This window comes from Emys orbicularis, chromosome 10, assembly GCF_028017835.1.
Source record: "Emys orbicularis isolate rEmyOrb1 chromosome 10, rEmyOrb1.hap1, whole genome shotgun sequence".
NCBI classification, from domain to species: domain Eukaryota; kingdom Metazoa; phylum Chordata; order Testudines; family Emydidae; genus Emys; species Emys orbicularis.
The window spans coordinates 73,358,002-73,381,334 of NC_088692.1; the positions used below are offsets into that span (position 1 = coordinate 73,358,002).

Genomic DNA, 23,333 nt, shown 5'->3' on the forward strand with positions numbered 1-23,333 from the left:
TTCCAGACATACCCTTTCACATTTAAAAGAATAGCTTAGGAAAATAGCTATATACAAATGTATCACCTCTTTTTGTGGTCTTTTATTTCAGCTGAGATATCTAGACAGTAGAGAAGATGAGCAGATCCGAGGAATTACTATGAAATCTAGTGCTATATCACTGCACTTTGAAAAAGGTAAGGTAGAGATGCTACACAAAAATGTACAGACCATTGAGATTTTTTTTCTTTGCTTTTCCTTCTATTAATTATCACTTTCAAGTTTTTTCCTGCAGTTAACTCCTGGATCTCTCCCTTAGGCCTTGGCTCTGCAGAGATTTACATTTTGCAACCTTGTCTTTTTAATCATTCTAATTAAAAAACAAAACCACGGTTTTACTTCTCTGTGGTACACATGCATTCATGAATTCAGTGGGACCCACTTGTGCTTAAAGTTCAGGATGTGAGAAAGTCTTTGAAGGATCAAGGCCTAAATGAGCCAGATGTAGACATTTATGAGTGATAACATCGTATGACTATTGTGCAGCACATCTTTCTTCATCTTGGAATCTGCTTTACAAGTGAATTGTGGTGGACAGGATCTTTTTTTCAATAGCCCTTCATGCAAAAAAGGCCATTGTATGCAAATATGTAACACATAACCAGTTTTCAACAAATTTATGCTAAGTGTTCTTCACTAAAATCCCCCTTAAAATGGACATCTTTTCTCTGCTGAGTATTCCAAGAAGAATCATGTGGAAATTAAGTGTCCTTTCCATTCTTACATGGTGGAAGCATGTTGGCTGGAACAGTATTTGGGAAGTTTCTACTTCTATTGTAAATGTTCTGTGGATGATTGGAACTTCAGTTTTCATGCTACCTTTTAGAGGTGGAAGTGATGGGGAGGATGATTCTGTCTCTTTTTCCCAAAGTTGAGGAAACTTTCCATCATATGCACAGAAATAGTTTTTAATTAACATTTTTATTTATCTAAGATTGCCGAACTCAGAAATAACATCAGTTTTTCAATAACTTGGCCACAATTTAGAACAATTAACTTCTTGATAGAATGATCCTAGGCAAATGCTGCATGAGTACTAAACCTTTGTTGAGTAACTTCTTCTATATCATGGATCGGCAAGTATGGGAGCGATTGGGCAGAGTAGATTTCTACCAGGCTGATATAATAGCACTAACTCTGAGAGATAAAATAAACACATGTGCACTAATAACCTATGTGTACACCTTTCCGTTTCAGTTACATTGTGATTATAAAGTAGTTGAGGGCACTGTGGGGTATGCAAGCATTGGAAGACATGGCTAGCTTTATGCTTGAATAGAATTGCCTTGCTTTTAATTTTTTTCACTATCTTTATGCACTTTAGCTTTTGTGGTGACATTTAGATTAATTCTTTTATTGCTTCTTTAACACAGAAGTGGTTAGATTTTTATAAAACTGCATGCATCTTTTTCATGAATATTTGTGATGTTTTGAAAATAGAAATGTTGAACTCTCCACTTTAATTTCCTATTCAGTTAGGGAGTAGTTTTAAACTGAGCTTTCAATGTCTCCATGAGGTATTTACTGGTGTCTCTGTAAAACAAGATAACTTTTCTGGGGAAAGTGGGAGACTGTTGTATTTACTTATTTTTGAATGACAAACAGAGAACTTCCAGACTGTGATTATTATTTCTTCATCTTTCTAGTTTGTTTAACCACTTGGTTAAGGTGTTGGGGAATTGGCTCACTTGTGCTTAGATTATCCATTTGGAAAAGACTAGCCATGAAAGAAATAAAATACATTTCCATGTATGTTGGTGTTAGGCTCCTGGCGTGTTTCCCCTAGCCCAGGAAGGACTATGCCAGGGGTCGGCAACGTTCGGTACGCGGCTCGCCAGGGTAAGCACCCTGGCGGGCTGGGCCAGTTTTATTTACCTGCTGACGCAGCAGGTTCGGCCGATCGCGGCCCCCACTGGCTGCAGTTCGCCATCCCGGGCCAATGGGGGCGGCGAGAAGCGGCGCGGGCGAGCGATGTGCTGGCCCCCATTGGCCCGGGACGGCGAACCGCGGCCAGTGGGGGCCGCGATCGGCCGAACCTGCTGCGTCAGCAGGTAAATAAAACTGGCCCGGCCCGCCAGGGTGCTTACCCTGGCGAGCCGCGTGCCGAACGTTGCCAACCCCTGGACTATGCCATGCCCCCAATCTGTTCAGGCTCCTCCTGGGCACAGCTTTATTCTTCACACCTAAAACTCATGAAGCTATTTCCCTGACCAAAGCAGGCTTCAGGGGTCTAGAGGCCTTTCTTCTTGTCTCTGTCATTGCAGCTCTAGGGCTAGCCATAGGGGGCCCATCTACTTCCAGTAGCTCACCTAACCCACTAGCTGGCTTTTATAATCAATTGATTATAATGATATCAGTATCAGTTGGAAGGTAGCTGATCAGTCTCAGGTAAGGCAGGGCTCAACTCCCCTTAGAGGGCCAGCCATCCTGTGACAGTTGGTTTGAGCATTGTGAGACTTTGTGGATCTGTTACACAAAACAAGCTTTAAGATTACAGTTTCATATGAAATTTAAAGAATCTCGATGTATCTAACTCACAAAACTAATGAAGAAGAATACATGAATTTGCTGCTAGCCTGCTGCAGAATTTTGAAATTTTGTTGGTAATTTTATGTTTTGTAATAATTGAACATTTAGGGTTCTGGCTCAAACTTGTCTTTTTAAAAGTTATTGAAAACTGTTGTTTTTAAAGTAAGGGAAATTCAGTTTTGAATTTGGGATATGAGTGCAGTTTATCCCCATAAGTGATAGCTACTTGTGTTTATCTTTACATGCTGAAGTACCTACTCTCTTGACTCAGTTACAGAGTATAATTTTTGTTCCATTAATTATAATTTAATGCAATAATAGTTAATATACATCACTTTTTATCAAAACATGTTCTTAAATACACAATCTATTCTGTCCTAAACACATTTCTACAATTTTGGCCAAGCTAAAAAACTGGTTAGGAAATTCCTGTAATTAAGTCATAGTATATAAAGAATAAACAGCTAAAAGCCACTGAAACTAATTATGTTTATTCTTTCAACTTGCAGTAAATATGTTCAGGAGTAAAAGTGATAGATAAACTAATTTTTTTGACTTATCAAGGCATGATGAAGATTCCTGGCTAACACATCTTGTTTTAAGTGGTGTTGTGGCTGTTGTTAGTCTCTCTTGGCTTATCTAGGAGTATTGCCTAACTAATTTTGTTGCATACTTGGATGTTGTCTTTAGAGACACATCTTCTGCTGGAGCCACTGTCTTAGAGTGTGAATTTTTCTTGTTTGTTTAGGCCAGGGGTCGGCAACCTTTGGCACGTGACTCGCCAGGGTAAGCACCCTGGTGGGCCGGGCCGGTTTGTTTACCTGCCGCGCCGGCAGGTTTGGCCGATCGTAGCTCCCACTGACTGCGGTTCGCCGTCCCAGGCCAATGGGGGCAGCGGGAAGCGGCGGCCCGCACATCCCTCGGCCCGTGCCGCTTCCCGCCGCCCCCATTGGCCTGGAGCGGCGAACCGGAGCCAGTGAGAGCCACAATCAGCCGAACCTGCGGATGCGGCAGGTAAACAAACCGGCCCAGCCCACCAGGGTGCTTACCCTGGTGAGCCGCGTGCCAAAGGTTGCCGACCCCTGGTTTAGGCATTAGCTGTTTGCTGAGAAGTGTGGTTTGGATTTCTGATTAACAAATGTAGATTTGTGATTTAAAAAAAATATATATTTATTTTTTGGTGGTCTTGATTCATCTTGTGTAGTATTGGTTGTATATTTTTGTTTTTGAGTGTATGTTCTCTTTCAACACAACAGCAGTTCTTCAGCAAACTCATCTCTCTCCTCCACTTGTCCCATCCAACAGCGGTAGAGTGGGATGGGGAAAGGGTTCATGAGTCCTCAATTAAAAAACATTCTTTCTAGCTCAAGTTAAGTGTGCCATTCGTATCAGGGTAAATGTCCTGACTGGGAGATCTGTTAGGCTGTGTAATAGTCTCCCAAGGGTTGTAGTAGAGAAGACTTATCCTCCCAAGGTTAGTGTTAGAAGCTTTTCACTTGTGATGTGTAAAATTAAGTTGGACAAAACACTAGTGGTGAACAAGCCCATGCTAATAGGGGGGTTGGATTAGATGGCATAAGTCTTTATTTCTTTTTTCTACCTAGTAGGTATATTAGAAATTAAAACTGCTGGTTAGAATATTCTACTATATTTGTTTTCTTTCAGACTTTATTAAAGGAAGGTGTTACAATATTAAATATATTACTATATCTGAAATAAAAATTTTGGGTGGCTAGGTATGGAAGTTGTTCAATGTTCAGGTATGTATTTTTAAAGGGCAACTTTCAATAGCGAATGACCGAAATCTACATTTTGTGTAAAAAAAAAAAAAAAAAAAAAAAAAAAAGTCTAACAGCATCATGCAAATGTTTTCTTTAAGCTTGAGGAAAACTTCTTTCAACTATTATTATAGAAACATTCTCCTCCAGTGTTTGCAGACACAACATTTTAACTTTGTGACTATACATGAAAATTATAAATTGAAACTGACTAGACCATATTGTCATTTCTAAGCTGAGTAGAGTGCAAAAATGAACAAATGATGACCGTAGATTTAAAAAATTCTTCCATTTTTTGATAATCTAAAGGTACATGCTAGTAATACAGATAATGAAAATTGTTTTAAAAAATGTAACTTCTACCTTAAGTGATACTTCAACAATTTATCTTTTAAGAGTAAAGGATTGACTTTCATGGTGAGCTATTCTTAGTGTCTTTTAAACACAGATTTTAATATGGTTGTCTGGCATTTTGGCTATTGGCATTCCAAAAGCTAGATAGGGACAGATTTTCAAAGGTACTTAATGCCTAAAGATGTAGCTAGGCATCAATTGTGATTTGCAAAAGCACCTAAGCAGGAATCATTGGGAGTTAAGTGCCTAACCTGCTTAGGCACTTTTGAAAATTCCACTATCTACATTATTAGTTGTTACATTATTAGTTGTCTAAATATGTTTGACAATCAGGTTCCTGGTGTCCATACTAATACTAATGTCTATATCTAAGTGATGGACGTAGAAACTTTTATAACAGTCACTTTGTGTATTTAAAAGTAAATTGTTGTTTGATTCTAGGTGATCAGGAGTATCTCATTAATCTGATAGACTCCCCAGGGCATGTGGATTTCTCTTCAGAAGTATCAACTGCTGTTCGACTCTGTGATGGTTGTATCATAGTGCTGGATGCTGTGGAAGGAGTCTGTCCACAGGTGATATTTAAAAAAATTGATTGAGAAAGGATGGAGCTGAGAGAATAGATAAAAATGTTACTGTTTAGCTGTTTTAAATACATTAAACAGAAGAGACATACAAACCAATGGTCAGAAGTTCTGTAAAATGTTACGCTCTTTTAATAAATTGTGTGTTGCATATGAAGTCTGATTTACTGCTGAGTGATTGAGAGATTAACCATAGAATGTGTTCATGAATATGTGGTTGAGATACTGTTGCCTTGGTGTTGGAGATACAAGTGCATGCTCTCACTGGCAATGGAATATTATTACACAGAAGAGATAAAAGTAAAGGGGAGTATAGATGTTTTTTTAAAGGTTACATATTTTTCTAATTTCGCTCTTTAAATATACTAAAATATCCCAAATAACAGAATATCTCTAGTATATTTATCCTCTTATGATTGTAAGATTTTTTTTTTTGTAAGAAATCTACATTGCTATGAAAATGCTTTCTAGGGCATAATTCTGTAATAACTAACTCCATGTATTTTGGTATACAATCCAGAGATGTTTAGAACCAGAAGTCGATAATGTATTTATTTAAATTTTGCTTCTAAACTTAGTGGCTTTCTCTTTAACATTGTAAGTATTAATTTTGTGATGTTAGAGTTTCCTTAACTGTTTCACGCCTTTTTTAACACTTTCTTTTCCCTGCTAGACTCAAGCAGTTCTGCGACAGGCATGGCTAGAAAATATCCGTCCAGTCTTGGTGATTAATAAAATTGACCGTTTGATAGTGGAGCTCAAGTTAACTCCTCAGGAAGCCTATTCTCACCTTAAGAATATCTTAGAACAGGTATGAGGCTTTACAGTGCAACATTAAGACAACACATTTTGCAGTTTTCCCCCCTTTTTCTCAGTGCTCTAATTGAGGGATGCTGCCACTTTCTGCCCTTTTTATTTGGATAGAAGCAGTGCAAAATGTAGTGTGAGGTAACCAGTTTTCCCTACCTTCTGATAGTCATGCACTGTTGTGTCTATTTTAATTAAACCTTCTTAATTATTTAATACCTATTCCTCTTTAACTTTCTGGGCATTTATAATGTACACAGCTCTGAAAAGAATACTGAGTTCTTCTCTACAAGCCAGCAGGAGGCATTCTCACAGTGTTAATGGCATATCTCAGAGATTTGATAGATATAATACTATTTTTAAAACCCATGTTTACTATGTATTGTTTGAGTTCTTTGGAGGTAGAAATAATACTATATTTATAATCTCAGAAATACTGACTGCCTGATTTGGGGTTGGAATTGTTAAACAGTAGTCTTTAAATATTTAATTATAAATTGATTTCTCATTAATAGTTTGAGATAGCTGTAAATATAGTTATTTCCCTATATGTCATATCCTACTTTCTGTTTTTATTTATTTTACTTATTGGAAATAATAATTCACCATTTCTCATAGTGAAAAAGGATACTTTTTTTTTTTTTAAAGCTGAGAACTAAATCCCATTAAGACTAGATATGATTTGTGAAGTATTACAGACATGGGGTGAAATCCTGGCCCCACTGAAGTCAATGGGACAACTCCCATTGACTTCAGTGGGGCCAGGATTTCATCCACAATGTCTGTATATTAACTTTTTTGCTAAGCTTAAGCAAGCTGCCTTTGGATGTTTAAGCAACAGTCCTATCATTAGATAATTGAAATCTTCTTTGTGAAAAGATTTCACAGGTTGGTTGCAGAGTTTTAGAGCACTAACTATAATTTTCTGTGGTTTTACGTATGCTTCCTAGGTTAATGCAATCACTGGAGCTCTTTTCACTTCTAAAGTCCTAGAAGAAAGAGCTGAGAAAGAAACAGAAACTCAAGGGATTTCAGATTCTGTACATGGAGATCAAGTTTATGACTGGAGTGCTGGCTTGGAAGATACTGATGATTCACATCTTTATTTCTCGCCAGACCAGGGGAATGTGGTATTTGCCAGTGCAATTGATGGCTGGGGCTTCGGGTAAGTAAATAAGTGTACGATTTCATTAAAGTATCGTTTATCATATTTACTACGAAGGCAGCTGAAAAATCTTTTGAATTGGTTTAAATACTTTTTAGAGGTAACCATTTTGCATTTTCCCGTACATCCAATTGCATGTGAAAGTTGAATAGTCTTTTTCTTCCAAAGTTTCGATTCATGTTCTTGAAAAAAATCACTGTTTTGGTTCTTGACTGTTACAGTTTCGAGGATTTTATGTTCTTCCAAAAATATTTTCTTATACTATGATGTTTAGTTGCTGTCATTCTTTTAGGTTTCTGCATGCACACAAATTTCATATTTGTTTTCTTGTGACTTTCTATGAAGTTTCTTTTGTATTTCAGCAGATATTTGCACATCAGTTACACAGCGATGGCAGAGGTATTACATTAAATCATAAGAAATCAAGCATAAAACAGCTACAGAAAACCTTATAGAATTCCATATTTTATAGTGTGTTATTAAGGTCATATGTTTTTTGAATTTCTTTGCTTACATTCTTATTTTAAGTGCCTGTTTTTAGCTTTTTGTTTCAGAAAGGGTAGGTAGGTTGTAATAAAGATTTGTAAACATTCTGATTATTTACCACAAGGTGGAGTGCTTGTCTTTGTCTTTAACATGTACTTAAAGGGATACAGCCCATTAATTTAGGTTCAAATTTTATATTTTTTATTGATGATTTGACAAAATTAAATTCTTTCTTTTAAAAAAAAAAAAAAAAGTTAAAATTGGTCTTTTGTTTGGATTTAACTATTTCCCTGTGGAGTTTGTAACCCAAACATAACAGCTTTATGCCAGTGCATAAGAATCAGAAAGCAAAATTGATTGCTTTAGTTTCATTATCTACTCAGAATAGCACATAAGAAGTAAACTAAATGTATAAATAGTGCAAAGGAAATTAGATTTTAAAAATGCTTTCAGTTCTAAATAATCTAAGGTTGTGCTAGCCACACAATTTGTCCATTATTTTTAATCTGACAGTATCCCTCTAACACTCACTATACAATGGAAGTAACTGTTTTAGTAGTAGTACTGCAATTCCAGCGTTTAATGCTAGGATTCTGGTGTTATGCCTCTTCTCTCTACCTAGTCTGACTCCTTCAACCTGGAAAGGTTCAGTTAAAACAGTTGCAATGCAATTTAGGTTCAAGATGAAATTAGTTATAATATTTGAAGGTGAGAGAACTAGATTCTCTGTCTTAGCAATTTTTTTAAACATAAGCAGAGATGAGAGGGTAGCCCTCGGAAGTTTGAGGTGTGTCTGTCACTTACCCTTTCTTTCCAACTTCAGCAGTAGTAGGAGTGTGGGAGAGAGAATTTTGGGTGAGGATGCATACACAATTGTAACATGATCCTAGGAGTGACTGCATGATGATAAATGCAGTCAAATGTAATAGTTTTATATAAAAATATTTAACCAAACTTTAAATATAAATCAAATTATTTTTTCAGCAGAATTTATGGGGCTGCTTTCTCTAATTTCACCTTTGTCAATAATTGTTTGTTATCCCTCTTTGAGGCAATGACAAACCACCAATAAGCTTTTAAAAGGTTTAAAAGATGGTGTGAAAAACATATTTTTATTGCCACTGAAATTTAAAAGGAAGTATATCCTTTCTCATAGCAAGAAAAATAGATTGATGCTATCCCAGACTAGTAATTAGCAAACCTATGTTGTTTGAGAGTCACTTGAAACACCACTGGTCTTAAAAAATATTTATAGTGTAGAAGTCTATTTGGATATATTATAGCAAATGTTTGTTCAGTCTGTTGGCTTCCATGTGTTAAATGTGTTTCTGATTTTTACAGTCTTTAATTTATCCTGACTGTAACTGTTATGCTAGAAATCTCCTGAAAAAGTTAATGGTGGCAGATTAACAATAAATCTATCATGCCAGGGTCCAGTTGCTTGAACTTTTCAAGGTTTTTTTTTATGGACTCTGACAATAGCAATACTCTAGTCAGTAGACTGAGAAAATAATATAGTTATAATAATCTCATACTTAGTATTTCTGTATCTTTCTTCAGCAGTTCTCAAAATGCTTTGTGATTATTAACCGAGCCCCCTGACAACATATCTGTTTTTATACCAAAGTAATTAAACAATTTGCAGCTTAAGTGGTTATAATATTAGCAAGAATTGAGAAGAAATAAATTTAAAGAGTAAAAAAATCAGGTTTCAGGTTTTGAGAAGAGAAATTATAAGTAAACATAATTATATAGTATAAATATGTTCTAAGTATTTGTAAATAATCTTCTCAACCACTGACTGGTAAATAGCTATGTAAAAATCTGTTCCTTAAAAAAGATGCTACAGTGGAACTCTGTAACGAAATATAAAGCTGAAAGCTTAAGAACCACTTAAGAGCTTTCTCTTTAGCTCAGACTGCTTGATGTTCCTAACTAGAACAATGTTTGCTAATATCTTGTAAATTATATAGCCACTTTTCTGAAGCTGACTGTGATCATAAAGTCACTACAACTGCCTTATTAAATGGAAAGATGAACATATCTTGTTCATAAATGTTGGGTGAATGTCATGCTTTTTGGTAAAAGTGATGCTATATATGGTCTGATTGGCCGACTTCTTTTTTTGTCACTTCTGTTCCCCTGATAGTCCCTTTGCAGATGGTTTGTATGCAAACATGTCAGAAAATATATTTATTTTTCTAACACAAAGAACTAGATTAAAAGAATATGGGAGTACCTCAGTCTTGAGAGTTTGACACAGGTGAAAACTCCCTGATATACTTTCAGGGAGCACTTGTCATATATCATTCTTGATGTAGGTTTGATTCATACACAGAGAATTGTGTAGAACAAAGTTTATTTGACATGATGGGAAAGTGTTCATAACAATCATTTATGTGGGAATTTTTAAGGCTACATTGGATGGAAGTAGTTGAAAGGGGCACTGATTGAGATTGGAGCTGCAATGCATAATGAGCTCTCAAATATTTTTTCTTGGACACTGACTTTGTTTATGGGGTTTTTGTTTTGCTTTGTTTCAAATCAGTTAACGTTTGATATGTAGCGGTAACAAAATAGTATTTCTGTATAGTAGAAAGTTTGATGGGTTTTTAAGCTTTATTGGTCACATGACTGGTGATTAAGTGTGGTAAGGTAGGGAGTTGTGTTGGTCTGTTTTTACTTAAATGTTTACTTTGTATCTGTTATGGGCTGGTTCTTGTGTGTTAAAAATATAAGCTGGGGTGCCCAGAGCTTCGAATGTGAAGCTTGTGAAAGACTGAAATCTAAATAAATAATCACAAGCTGATTTATTGTTATTTAAGCTTCCCATGGTAAAAGGATTTTAAGAATATGACCTGAGCTCATTTGTGCATTTGATACCTTGGTGTGCTAGAGAGGATAGAAAAGCTTTTTGATTATATAATATGGCAGTACAATACAGACATAAGAAAAAGTTTGAAAATAGGTTCAAGTTTGTTTGCAAAAGACAATACAACTCAATGTTAAGGTTCCCCCCAGGTTAATTTGATGGATTACTAAAATGTAGAAGCTTTTTCTTTCCGTTTTAAGACTTGAAATTCTTAGTGAATTGTATTATTTTAGGTTCTTCATGTGCAGGACAGTATCTCAGCCAAGGGAGCACTCCTGGAGCTCATGAGTCTCGTGTTGGAATCTTATTTGACTTAAGTCAACTTTTTTCTTTCTTGAATCTATATATAAGTAATAGAATAGCTTCTGTTACTCTGTTTTCTGAAGTATACAACTTCCTACAGCTTAAACAGAACAGTGATGGTGTTGTCTGTAGTAGTTTCCTGATGCTGCTTATTCTGGATCTTTTTCCTGTGTCATCAGAAAAATGCTTTAATGTTTTTGCTAAAGTTGGATGAAAACTATTTGGTCGAAGGGACCATTTATTTATTTATTTATTTTAAGTAGCTGGCATCGTCTGGTTTAGTGATGGCAGTGGTAGAAGTTCCTTTAAATGAAAAAAGGAGCATTTTCTTCTTAATTAATCTCAGGAGGATCTGTCCAGGCTGCCAGCATGACCATCTGGTGAAATGTGGATCAATGAAGCATTTGCCTTAATCAAGGCAGGTTCTGGCTGTTATAATGTTTTGTAGTACTATTCCTAAGGAGATTCCATGTTTTCATGGTAGAGTAAATGAAGTCATTACATAGTGTTAGCCAGATCCAGTCCTGTGAATGGCGCATCTGCTTTTCTCATCAAGTCCAGGTGTTGAAAGGATGCAGTAAATCTATATACAGCAGTCACTGACATACAACAAATCATGAGGGTTTTTTCCCTTCTAAAGCCTTAGGGTAAGCTGCTGAAAAAAATACATTTTTGAATTTTTTTCAGAGGCATAATTTATATGTCGCTGACTTGGACAGGTTATTAATGTCTTTCGTTAGGAGTGTGAAGTCCTAACTAGAAGACTTTACAGGTTCCGAAGATAGATTATCAGATACCAGTGTGGTATAAATATCATTGCCCTAATCTGATACACATGTATATATCTGTCTGTGTCTCCTCTCTGTATAAAGTCTCACTTTTATTTCCTTTCTTTACAAGGGATAATGTACAAATTACAATATGTAGAAATAAATGTTTTACAATGATTATTTCTCTCTCCCTTCTTACTGTTTAAAGATAAATCCTTTTGGATTGAAAAGATAGCTTTTTTGTGTACAGTGAATCAAATTAGAAGTCAATTAGCAAGACTTGTTTGACTCAAAATAGATATATCCTTCTTGTTTGAATATATTGGATAATTAAGTCATATAGATACCAAGAAAAACTGCCAAAAGTGTCAGGTAAAATGTTTTATTTTATAAAACATAACATACTTTGCTTTTGGCCTTTTTCCATGAATGCATTTTTTGTATGGCCAGACAGTACAATAGTAGTGTGTATTCTAAAAAATTGGAAACATATTCTATAATAAGTTCCAAAAGCAATATTGAAGAATATATGATCATGAAATCTATACTTAGAGAGATGTTTTCATTTTATGGCTGACACAACTTAACAAGATTTACGTAGATCTTCCCGTGAGTATATTACTCAGGTGATCTATGATCTGTAGTAGCTATTGATTGATTTCTGGGTGGGAGTTAGGCCATTTAGGGCTAACATCTTAAGATCTACCTGTCTGAAAGAGTGCCTCTATTCCCTTTTGATATTACTGTACTGCAGTCATGATGAGCAGAGGAGCTCAAGTTGGAGACCTCATGATATAAAAGAAAGGGAATTGCTGGTAGAGTGTTCTCAGCAAGGGGTTTTTAGAACTCACTCTCTTCCCTTGGTCTGAAATAGCCTGCATTTGTTGTCTTTCAGTGTCCACTGTAAAGCTCATTAATTCTCCCTTGCTGTTGGAACCATGTGAAGGAACCATTAGGCAGGTGTTAGGGTTTTTATTTCATTCTTTATTTTTCCCTTGATATTGATGTGTATGGGAGTTAGGAGGAATTTTTCGAGTAGTTACAGCAGGTAATAGATTTGTTATAATTGTATCTATAAATATTGGCAAAGTCACTGGGAGCTGTGGATAGGCGTTCTTTCTTTTCTGTGTATATATAATCAGTAGCATATCATAATCCTAGCGTGGCTTTAGGTTTTATCTTTGCAATCTGGCCATAGACCCTAATTAAAAAACATAACATGGTCCTCTCCACAGAATGAATTTGAAATTCCTGACTTAATATGAATAATGTTTTATGTTGTATCCCGTCGTGTTGCAATGACATTATATAAACATCAGTTACTTTAGTTAGGATAAGGTTCAGACTTCAAGTTGGCCTTTATGTTTAAAAAAAAAAAAAATCAAACTAATACAGATGTATATTAAATATTACTTTTAAAATTAAGTGCCCTGAACTAAAGAGAAAACAGTAGAAACTGTGGGAGTAAAATAAGAATGCAAGACTACTTAAATATGAATATCACATAAGTTGACACATGCTTACATTGATAAGTGTAATGTTGTGCATACAAATTTGTATCAAGATAGATTTTTCTTTCTTTTAGCATTGAGCATTTTGCAAAACTGTATAGCCAAAAGATTGGGATCAAACATGCAGTACTTTTGAAGACCTTGTGGGGAGATTATTATCTAAATACAAAGGCAAAGAAGATAATGAAGGGTGACCAGGTAATATTGCTGGGATACATGTTACTTTGAAGCTCCTTGTTGACCTTTTTATCTTTGTTGAAAAGAAATTATAAGGTTTTCTGTCAAATATCCATGGGTAATACATTATTTGACCTGAAGCCTGATATTCTCTAATTCCGTTCCTCACAGTATGGTATGAAAATTCTGACCTCAATATTTTTTTTAAATTCATATTGCATAAATAGAATTAATAGCCTCTCAGATTTGCCTCAGGAGATTGGTGGTGAATCTGGCTATTGGAGGGATTCCTCTTGCACAAAGGAACCCTCAGGTATCTTAGAGCCAGCATACCACCTCCTACATGCCTCATTTCCATGCCAAACATACGGGGCATACCAGCAGCCAGGCATCAGGGAGCAGAGATGCTAGCCATGCCTCTATAGTGAAAGATGAGAGCTGGTGGGAGAGGAAGGGTCTGTAGGAGCCATTAAGGCAGTTCTGTACTATCTGTGGATTCTTCCAGTTCTAGAGCAGTTTTGCTCCAGGAGAGTATCATAAATGTGCCCTCCCAGACTAGAGATTATTGCCTCATTAGTAACTTCATTGCTTCATGGAGTGAATATGGTATTTTTAGCCTATGAAGACCATGGCTGGGAATCTTCCGTTCTCTTGTATGAAGTATTTCCACTTTGGAGAGCAGAGCAGTTTCTCTCTCTGTCTTCATTTAGTATAGTTTTTCTTCTGTCTGTAGAAGTGAGAATTAATATTTATAAAATAGCTGATACCCAGACTCAGGACAGCCATGATCAGTATTGATAAGTCTCTCTTATTAAAAATTAAATCTTTGTCCTTTGACTTTTTTGATGGCATGTGGTCCAGTAACTTACTCCATCCAAATTTGATTAGGGCTGCTGATTTACCTCACTTTATATACAGACAGATTAACAACAGATTTAATCTAATATGACTAGTTTTAAACACTACTTATGGAGGTTGGTCGTTCAATCATGCAGGACTATTCATTGTGAAACTGATCAATGCTAAGCTATCGGCTATGTAATGTTTATTCAATCTCCTAAATATTGTGTGTGTGCTCTTCTAGTCAAAAGGAAAGAAACCTCTGTTTGTGCAATTGGTGTTAGACAACATCTGGAGTCTATATGAAGCTGTTCTGAAAAGGTAGGAGAAGTCCCAATGTTCTCTTTGAATCCTTTTCACATGCTTTTTGCAGAGATGAAGATGCTTGATATATGCTGATTATTACAATCAGATACTGTAAATGCTTGTTACATATCATTCTGCTGCTGTTTTTTTCCATAGAGACAAAGAGAAAATAGATAAAATTGTCACCTCTTTGGGATTGAAAATTGGTGCACGTGAGTCACGTCATGCGGATCCTAAAGTTCATCTCAATGCCATTTGCAGTCAGTGGTTACCCATATCCCAGGCAGTCCTCTGTATCCTTAAGAAAAAAGCTATTTGGTGGTTTACTAGCAGTTTTTAGACTTCAAAGGGTTACCTATGTATTTTTGTATAATTTGTGTAAAATGTTGGTTTTTTTTAAATGTATCCCCTATATTTCTAGTTTTATACCTCTGTCTTTTTAACTAATATATGTGATTATAAAAATGTAGCTCTCCCAAAGGCATTTCCCTCCCATCCCCTTCTTCCAAGATAGCTGTTCTTTATAGCTTTTCTCTTGAGTACCTGCACAAGGGGAGAGGGAAACTGCACTGAAGTTAACTCTGTTTAATGGGCCCAGATAGTTTTCCTGCACTTATCACAACATGGAATATGTGTAGTACCAGAATCACTGCACAGTGGGAAATAGAGAGTTTGTAATGGTACCCATTGTATATCGAACAGTTGACTAATTATTTGAAAAGAAGCTAATAAGTTAATCAAGCTGGTGTTTATGTAAAAAAAAAAAAAGTAATTTTTTCCCCAAAAGCGAGAATGTTTAGCCATATGTTGCAAATTAAACACTTATGCTTTCTGATGCTGGGAGGATTTACTGATGTCAAAAACTGCTCCAGTCTACCAAGAACTTGTTTCGGTGGTGATTATGTTGGTCATGGAGGATGTCTTGGCACTGCAATAAATTCCCGTTAGTTTCATCTGCTAATTTAGTCTACTTTATCAATTCAATATCCTCTTAATTCTTTCTTTTCCTGCTACTTTTTTCTAATAAGCTGCATTTTTGTCAAGTCACTTTGTAGACCTTGTCCATTAATTATCAATATAAAATTTTTCTAAATTCTTACTGTATCTGTTGTGGACTAGTTAGCGAGGCATGTGAACATGGCCTCTCTGCATGGAGTCATCTTTCCCTGCATGTCTTCCATTTCTGATTCAACTTCTCACCAGGGTTACACTCAGTATCAATTCTATTTTCAATTCTATTTTGTTACCGTTGGAAGTGGTTTTGTTCCTTTCTAATCTAATGTTTGCTGATCTAGTCCTAATGAATTTCAAAAAATCTTACCTGTTATGTTTTCACTCTGTTTCCCTTATTGATAAAATGATTGAGATTTAAATTTAAAGCAGTTTATACCATCCACATAAGTATACTGATGGACCTATTTTCTCTGTTCTAATATGCAGTTACATTTAAGTAATTAATCTCTGATTTCCACCATCTTGGTGTTCCTGCATGTATGCATGCATTTAAAAGAGAGAATTTTATGAAGTCTTTTGAGGTCAGATGGGCTTACAATAGGCTTCTATTTTGTAGTTTATTTGATCATAAATATATATTTTAGAAAGTCTTTTTTGAAGGATTACTACATTGGCAGTTGGTACACACAAATGGTAACGTATTTGATAAATACAATATCTGATGCATATACTATATGCATATACTATATACTAGTTAATAAAGAACTGTATATGAGGTTTCTATACATCCTTAACAATGTGCTTTAGCTATGGTGTGTAGTAAACTCCCCAGTCCTCTTGATATTACTGCTGAGAGGGTAGAGAAGTTGATGTGTGTTGGAGCTAGAACTTTTGATTCGCTACCCCCAGAAACTCAAGAACTGAAAAAGAGTAAGTAAATGTTCTCTCAACAGCTTGAAAATAATGTCAGGTGTTTTTTGTTTGTTTGTTTGTTTGTTTTTTTTTAATGCACTCACCATATCTGTCTTTAGGTCATGAGTATCTGTATAACCTCTGCTTTGCTGTTTAGTGTCCATGCTGTCATTCACCAGATCTTTGATTATGCTGTGCTAGAATATTAGGCATCTTATTTTATTGTTCAGTATGTTTCTGAGACCTTGTGCGTTGCATTGCTTTTAGACCTCTCAAGTTGCAAATAGAATACAGTAACTCCTCGCTTAACGTCCTCCCGCTTAATGTTGTTTCGAAGTTACGTCGCTGCTCCATTAGGGAACATACTCGTTTAAAGTTGTGCAATGCTCCCTTATAACGTCGTTTGGCTGACTTTACAAGGGAGCATTGCACAAGTTCCTCTTCTCCGCCTCCTCCCTCTCCCTTCCTCCCTCCCTCCCTCCCTCCCTCCCAGCACTTCCCCCCCCTCACCAAACAGCTGTTTGGCAGCGCTTAGGACTTTCTAGGAGGGAGGGAGCGAGCGGGGAAGCTGCCTCCCCCCGGCAGGCAGGGCCACCTGGAACGCAGGGACTTTAGGGGCTGCAGGGCCCTGGGCTAAGGGGGCAGCGGGCCTCTGGCCTGCAGCTCTAAAGCCCCTTTCGGAATGCGGCCCTGCGAGTACGGGCCGGAGGACTCAGGAGGAGCAGGGGCAGCCGCGCAGCCAGCGGCTGGAGAGAAGCGGCGCTTTCCCCTTCAAAGCCGGCCAGAGAGAAGCGGCGCTTTGAAGCGGAAAGCGCTGCTTCTCTCTGGCCGCTGGTTGCACGTCTGCCCCTGCTCCTCCTGAGTCCTCCGGCCCGTGTTCGCAGGGCTGTATTCTGAAAGGGGCTTTAGAGCTGTAGGCCAGGGCCCAGGGTCCTGCAGCCCCTAAAGCCCCTGCGTTCCGGGTGGCCCTGCCGGGGGCGGGGGGGCAGCTCCCGGAATCACGGCCATGGGGGCGGTGCCGCACTGCGCAGAGCCACCTGCACACCCCCTGCACCAAACAGGAGCTGCCCCAGGTAAGTGCTCTGCACCTCCTGCCTGCCCCAGCCCTGAGCCTCCTCCCGCACCCCCACCCTGAGTGCCCTCCCACACCTTAACTCCCTCCCAGACTCTGCATCCCCAGCCCTGAGCCCCAGGGGTAAGCCAGGGGCACCTCCCCACCACAGTACAGTACTGTACAGTATATAATGCCTTTTGTCTGCCCCCAAAAAATTTCCTTGGAACCTAACTCCCCGCATTTACATTAAATCTTATGGGAAAATTGGATTCATTTAACATCGTTTCACTTAAAGTTGCATTTTTCAGGAACATAACTATAACGTTAAGTGAGGAGTTACTGTATATTAATGGCTTGAAATTATGTGTACAGGGTTTTGAGAGAAGGGTAGGAAGTAAGAATTGTCTCCTGTTGTCTAGAACTAAATGCAAATGTAATGAAGAGGGAATTGAATGCTATGCCAAGTTAAATATATAGTCACTAGGTGTTTAAACTTGGATCTCTGATGGTTATAGGTATATTGATCAGCTATGCCCATCTGATGGTATCATAGTGTAAAATTCATGTTCAGTTGAATTGGCTGTGTCTTTAAATAATCATTAAGTCTGTGTTAGAACAAATTAGTCTAGTGTACCCTAGTAATGCATGGAAAGGTAGTCTAGCAGGCTCATCTTCACTTATTTCCATGGGAAACTGCTGTTCATAACAAAGAAAGCTGTTCCGTTGAGTCTGTACAGGCAGTAAATTCATAGTAGAAAGCTTGAAGATAGCATTAAGAATTTAAACCATGATTACATATGGATTTATTATTGAGAAAATGCTTCATTATTTATTTTAAAAATAGTGTGGAAATTAATTCCGGCATTTGAATGGGAAACCTGTTTTGTACTGAGTGCTGTAGATGTCCATTAAGAATAGTTATGACTTATCTGTATAGGAAAAAATTTGATCAGTTAATAGTTTAACTGTCATTTCTAGGTGTGTGTGTGTCTTTTTTAAACTTTTTGGTTTTGTGACAATCTGCTGTGGTATAATATCTAAAAAATACAGCAACACTCTCACTGTTTTCATTTTCAGCCAAACAAAATAATTATAAAATATTCTACTTGAGTGCAATCTGATCACAGAAGTTCAGAAAATTAGGCAAAAAAACCAAAACAAACAGAAAAAATGAGGGCTTTATGCATAATTCGCTTTCCTACATCTTAAACATTGTATATAACAGGCCTGCACAACATACGGCCCGCGGGCCGCATGCGGCCCGCGGGGGCTCACTGTGCGGCCCGCAGGGGCTCACTCTCAAGCCTGGGAGGGAGGGGGAGCAGCGGCGCGCGAATCAGCTGTTTCGCGCGCCGCGGCCGCTCGGGGTCTCCCCCTCCCTCCCAGGCTCTCAAACCTGGGAGGGAGGGGGAGATCCCGAGCGGCTGCGACGCGCGAAACAGCCGTTTTGCGCGCCGCTGCTCCCCGTCCCTCCCAGGTTTGAGAGCCTGGGAGGGAGGGGGAGAAGCGGCGCCCGCGCCGCGGCCGCTCAGGGTCTCCCCCTCCCTCCCAGGCTCTCAAACCTGGGAGGGAGGGGGAGATCCTGAGCGGCCGCGGCGCGCGAAACAGCTGTTTCGCGCGCCGCTGCTCCCCCTCCCTCAGAGCCTGGGAGGGAGGGGGAGAAGCGGCGCCCGCGCCGCAGCCACTCGGAGTCTCCCCCTCCCTCCCAGGCTCTCAAACCTGGGAGGGAGGGAGGGGGGGGGGAGATCCCGAGCGGCTGCGGCGCGCGAAACCGGCCCCCCTGCCCCAAGCGGGACACGGGGATGGAGCCCTCGCGCACTGCCGCGCCTCCACCCCCCGCCCCAAGCGGGACACGGAGCCCGCGTGCGGCGCTGCACCCCGCAGGCCTCAAGCAGGACACGGAGCCCTCGCGCGCCGCTGCCCCTCCCCACTGCCCCAAGCGGGACACGGGCACGGAGCCCTCGCCGCCCCCCCCCCCCCAGCAGGGACACGGGGCTCAGCCACCGCCCCCGTCCTGAGCGCTTTTTGGCCCCCCCCCCGGGACTCCTGCCCCATCCACCCCCCTGTGTTCCTTGATGCGCCCCCCCCCGGGACCCCTGCCCCATCCACCCCCTTCCCTGTCCCCTGACTGCCCTCCGCCGCCCCATCCAACTACTCTCCTGATTCCCTATCCAACCACCCCTTCTCCCTGTCCCCTGACCACCCTTGGAACCCCTGCCCCTGACTGCCTCCCACCGCCCCATCCAACCCCTGCTCCTTCCTGACTGCCCCCTGGGACCCTTGCCCCCATTCAATCCCCCTGTTCCCTGCCATCTGACCGCCCCGACCCCTATCCACCCCCCCACCCCCCCCGAACTCCCCTGCCCTCTATCCAACACCCCCTCCCTGCTCCCTTACCGCGCTGCCTGGAGGTGGCTGGCGGCGCTACAGCCACGCCGCTCGGCTGGAGCCGGGCCACGCCGCCACCGTGCAGTGCCTGGAGCACCGGGTCAGGCTGAGCTTGCAGCCCCCCTGCTTCCCGCGAATCAGCTGTTCACGCAGGAAGCCTGGGAGGGCTGAGAAGCAAGCGGCGGCTTCGCGCTCAGGCCCAGGGAGGCGGAGCAGAGGTGAGCTGGGGCGGGGAGCGGTTCCCCTCCGCGCCCCTCCCCCCGGGTTACCTGCTGTGGCGCGGGCGGCTCCCCCCACCCCAGCTCACCTCCGCTCCGGCTCCCTGGGCTTGAGCGCGAAGCCACCGCTTGCTTCTCTGCCCTCCCAGGCTTCCCGCGCGAACAGCTGATTCGCGGGAAGCGGGGGGGGGGGGGGAAGGGGAGAAGCGGGGCAGAGTGTTCAGAGGCGGAGGCGAGCTGGGGCCGGGGAGCGGGGCGGAGAGCTGGAGCACCCATGGGGTCGGCTCCTAAGGCGCCACTTTTGGATAATGTGCTCAGGGGGAGCAGCCGCTCCCTCTGCTCCCCCCCAGCTACGGTCCTGGTCACTTCAACTTACCAGTTGTTAAATTTAGAAGCCCTTTTAGAACCGGTTGTCCCGCGCAGGACAACTGGTTCTAAAAGGGCTTCTAAATTTAACAACTGGTTCCCGCGAACCGGTGCGAACCGGCTCCCGCTCACCACTGGAGACTCCCCTTGCCGCTCTCACCCTAGGAGCCAGAGACCTCCCAGCAGGGCTGGTGAGTACGGCCAGGGAAGGGGGAAGGGTGTGGTGGAGTGAGTGTCTGGGAGATGTGCGGGGGGTGCTGGGCTGTGAGGGTGTGGAGGGCGCTGGGCAGTGGGGGAGGTTTGTGTGTTTTGGGGTGCTAGGCAGTGGGGGCCTGTTGGGGGGGTGCTGGGCAGTGAGGGAGATCTGTGTGTGTCAGGGCACTGGGGGTCTGTGTGGGGCATTGTTTAGTTGTGGTGGGGCTGTGGGGAAGGGCACTGGGAGGGAGGGAGGAGAAATCTGTGTGTATTGGGAAACTAGCGAGTGGGGGGTTCTATGTGGGGTGCTGATGTGTATTAAGAGTTACCAGCTGGATTGAGGACTGATAGATCTGGACAGAGTTTATATTGAATGGGCAAATGAAAAAGATCGCAGGGAAAAACAGTAAGGTTAGTTTAGCCGTCTTTGACATTTCGACCAATAAGGAAATTAAAATGCATTTGTAATTACATATCTTATTCTTGGCTGATAATCATTTATTGATATTTTTTAGGAAAATTTTCAATTTAAAACACAAACTTTTGTTTTTCTTTTTTTACTTATGATGTCTATCTGAAAACCCATATAAATTGACACAAATTGCAAATTAAAACTTTTTAAATGTATAAGCATTTTACTCACTTGGGCGCATTTGCCTCATGGCACACAAATTTGAACTCTGCTTCAAAAATTTGCACAGAAGAAATTTTTCTTTTACCTTAATTATACTATCTTAGGAGCCCGCTATAACATAGTACCAAAGTTCAATACAAAGTCATATAAAAGTTATACAAAAATGCATAATGCAGAGATATATCTACAACTGCATTGATTGACTGCCGTGTGCAGTAATATAGTGACCCCTGGACCTACAGGCTTCCACACACCGTCAGTGCCTTGCTAGTGTGCCATGCACCGTGAGATATCTCTTCTCTTTGTGTGTGACTGTGAGTGTTTCCCTTGTGTGTGAATTTATTCAACAAAATCTTGAGCTTCATAATGGATACCATGAGTGAAAAGAAAAAGAGAAAAATAGAATCAGAGCACAGAGTTTTCAACACTGAATGGACGAATAAATACTTATATACTATTTCCAAAGACAAAATACTGTGCCTCGTGTGTCGCGAAACGTTAGCCGTTCCGAAAGAATACAACCTTCGGTGGCACTTTGAAACTAAGCATCCCAATCTCGCCAAATTGAGCCCAAATGAAAAAATAATTAAAGCAGCCAGTTTAGCGAAAAACCTTAGTAGAGAACAGCAAATTTTCAAGAAAGTGAGCACTGAGAACGATACAGTTACTAAAGTAAGCTTTAAAATTTCTAAGGAAATTGCTGCTGCTGGGAAATGCTTGACAGAAGGCGAGTTATTAAAAAAGTGTATGTTGATTGCTGTATCTGAGTTATGTCCAGAAAAGAGGGGAATATTTGAGAATGTCAGTCTATCACACATGACTGTACGGAGAAGAATAGCTGACATTTCTACCAATTTAAGTGATCAGTTAAAGCAGAGAGTCAGTGAATTCTGCTTTTACTCCCTAGCTATGGATGAAAGCACCGATTTAAAAGACACCGCCCAACTTCTTTTTTTTATTAGAGGTATTGATAAAAACTTTGAAATTACTGAAGAACTTGCTGGCATGTGCTCCATGACGGGTCGCACAACCGGAAAAGAAATTTCCAGTGAAGTGATAAAGTTCACGAATGATAAATCGGGATTAGATTTCACAAACTTGGTGGCCATTTGTACTGATGGTGCTCCAGCTATGTGCCAAAAAAATGTTGGAGCAGTTACTCTTCTTGAAGAATTTATCGGGAGAGAAATAACCAAACATCACTTCATTATGCATCAGCAGGTTTTGTGTAGCAAAGTCTTAAAATTTGAGCATGTAATGTCAGTGGTAGTTTCCATTGTAAACTACATCCGTTCTAGAGGACTAAAACATAGGACATTTCGAGCCTTTCTTGAAGGGGTAGACACCGAGTGCAATGACTTAATCTACCATACAGAAGTGAGGTGGTTGAGTCGAGGAAGAGTGCTCCAGCGTTTTGTTGCTTTGAAAGAGGAGGTAGCAAAATTCCTAGAAAATGGGCCAATAAAATTCCCAGAGCTTGAAAATGAGTCCTGGAATCAAGATCTCTTTTTCTTTTGTGATATTAGAGCACACCTGAATGATCTCAACATTCAACTTCAGGGAAAAAAATCAACTTATATTTCAAATGTGTGCAGCAGTGAAAGCTTTCAAAATGAAATTGAAACTTTTCAGAAGTCAGCTGTCAAAAGGTGAAATGTGTCACTTTCCCACTTGTGCACAGCGTATCCCTCAGCACAAACACCCCGAGTTAGGAGAAAAATACGCAAAGCACATCATTCTTTTGATTGAAGAATTTGACAGAAGATTTACTTTGTCTAAAGAAGAAGACGTCCAGTTGAAGCTGATTGAAGATCCCTTTTCTGTGGATCCAGAGGAAGTGCCACTAGATTTGCAGTTGGAGGTTATTGAACTTCAGTGTTCAGCAGTTTACCGAAATAAGCACAGAGAAAGCAGCTTGCGGGACTTCTACAAAAGTCTGGACAATGAAGTTGCACTGAAAACGTTCAGCATTTTTGGACGCACTTACATATGTGAACAAACATTTTCCATCATGAACATGAATAAAAACAAGCAACGTTCTTCTCTGACTGACGACCATTTGGAAGACATTATGAAAATATCCACTTCAAA

At 40.2% G+C, this 23,333-nt stretch overlaps 1 protein-coding gene across 1 annotated transcript in view; it reads left to right on the plus strand.

Annotated features, from left to right (window-relative positions):
- The window catches only part of EFL1 (elongation factor like GTPase 1), a 167,421-nt gene that overhangs the window by 3,136 nt on the left and 140,952 nt on the right, over positions 1-23,333 (plus strand). The window contains exons 4-11 of the mRNA XM_065411755.1: positions 92-176; positions 5,142-5,275; positions 5,958-6,095; positions 7,042-7,256; positions 13,273-13,396; positions 14,460-14,536; positions 14,678-14,814; positions 16,283-16,405. Of these exons, the coding sequence (XP_065267827.1) occupies positions 92-176; positions 5,142-5,275; positions 5,958-6,095; positions 7,042-7,256; positions 13,273-13,396; positions 14,460-14,536; positions 14,678-14,814; positions 16,283-16,405 (1,033 nt within the window). The remainder of the gene's footprint in view (positions 1-91; positions 177-5,141; positions 5,276-5,957; positions 6,096-7,041; positions 7,257-13,272; positions 13,397-14,459; positions 14,537-14,677; positions 14,815-16,282; positions 16,406-23,333) is intronic.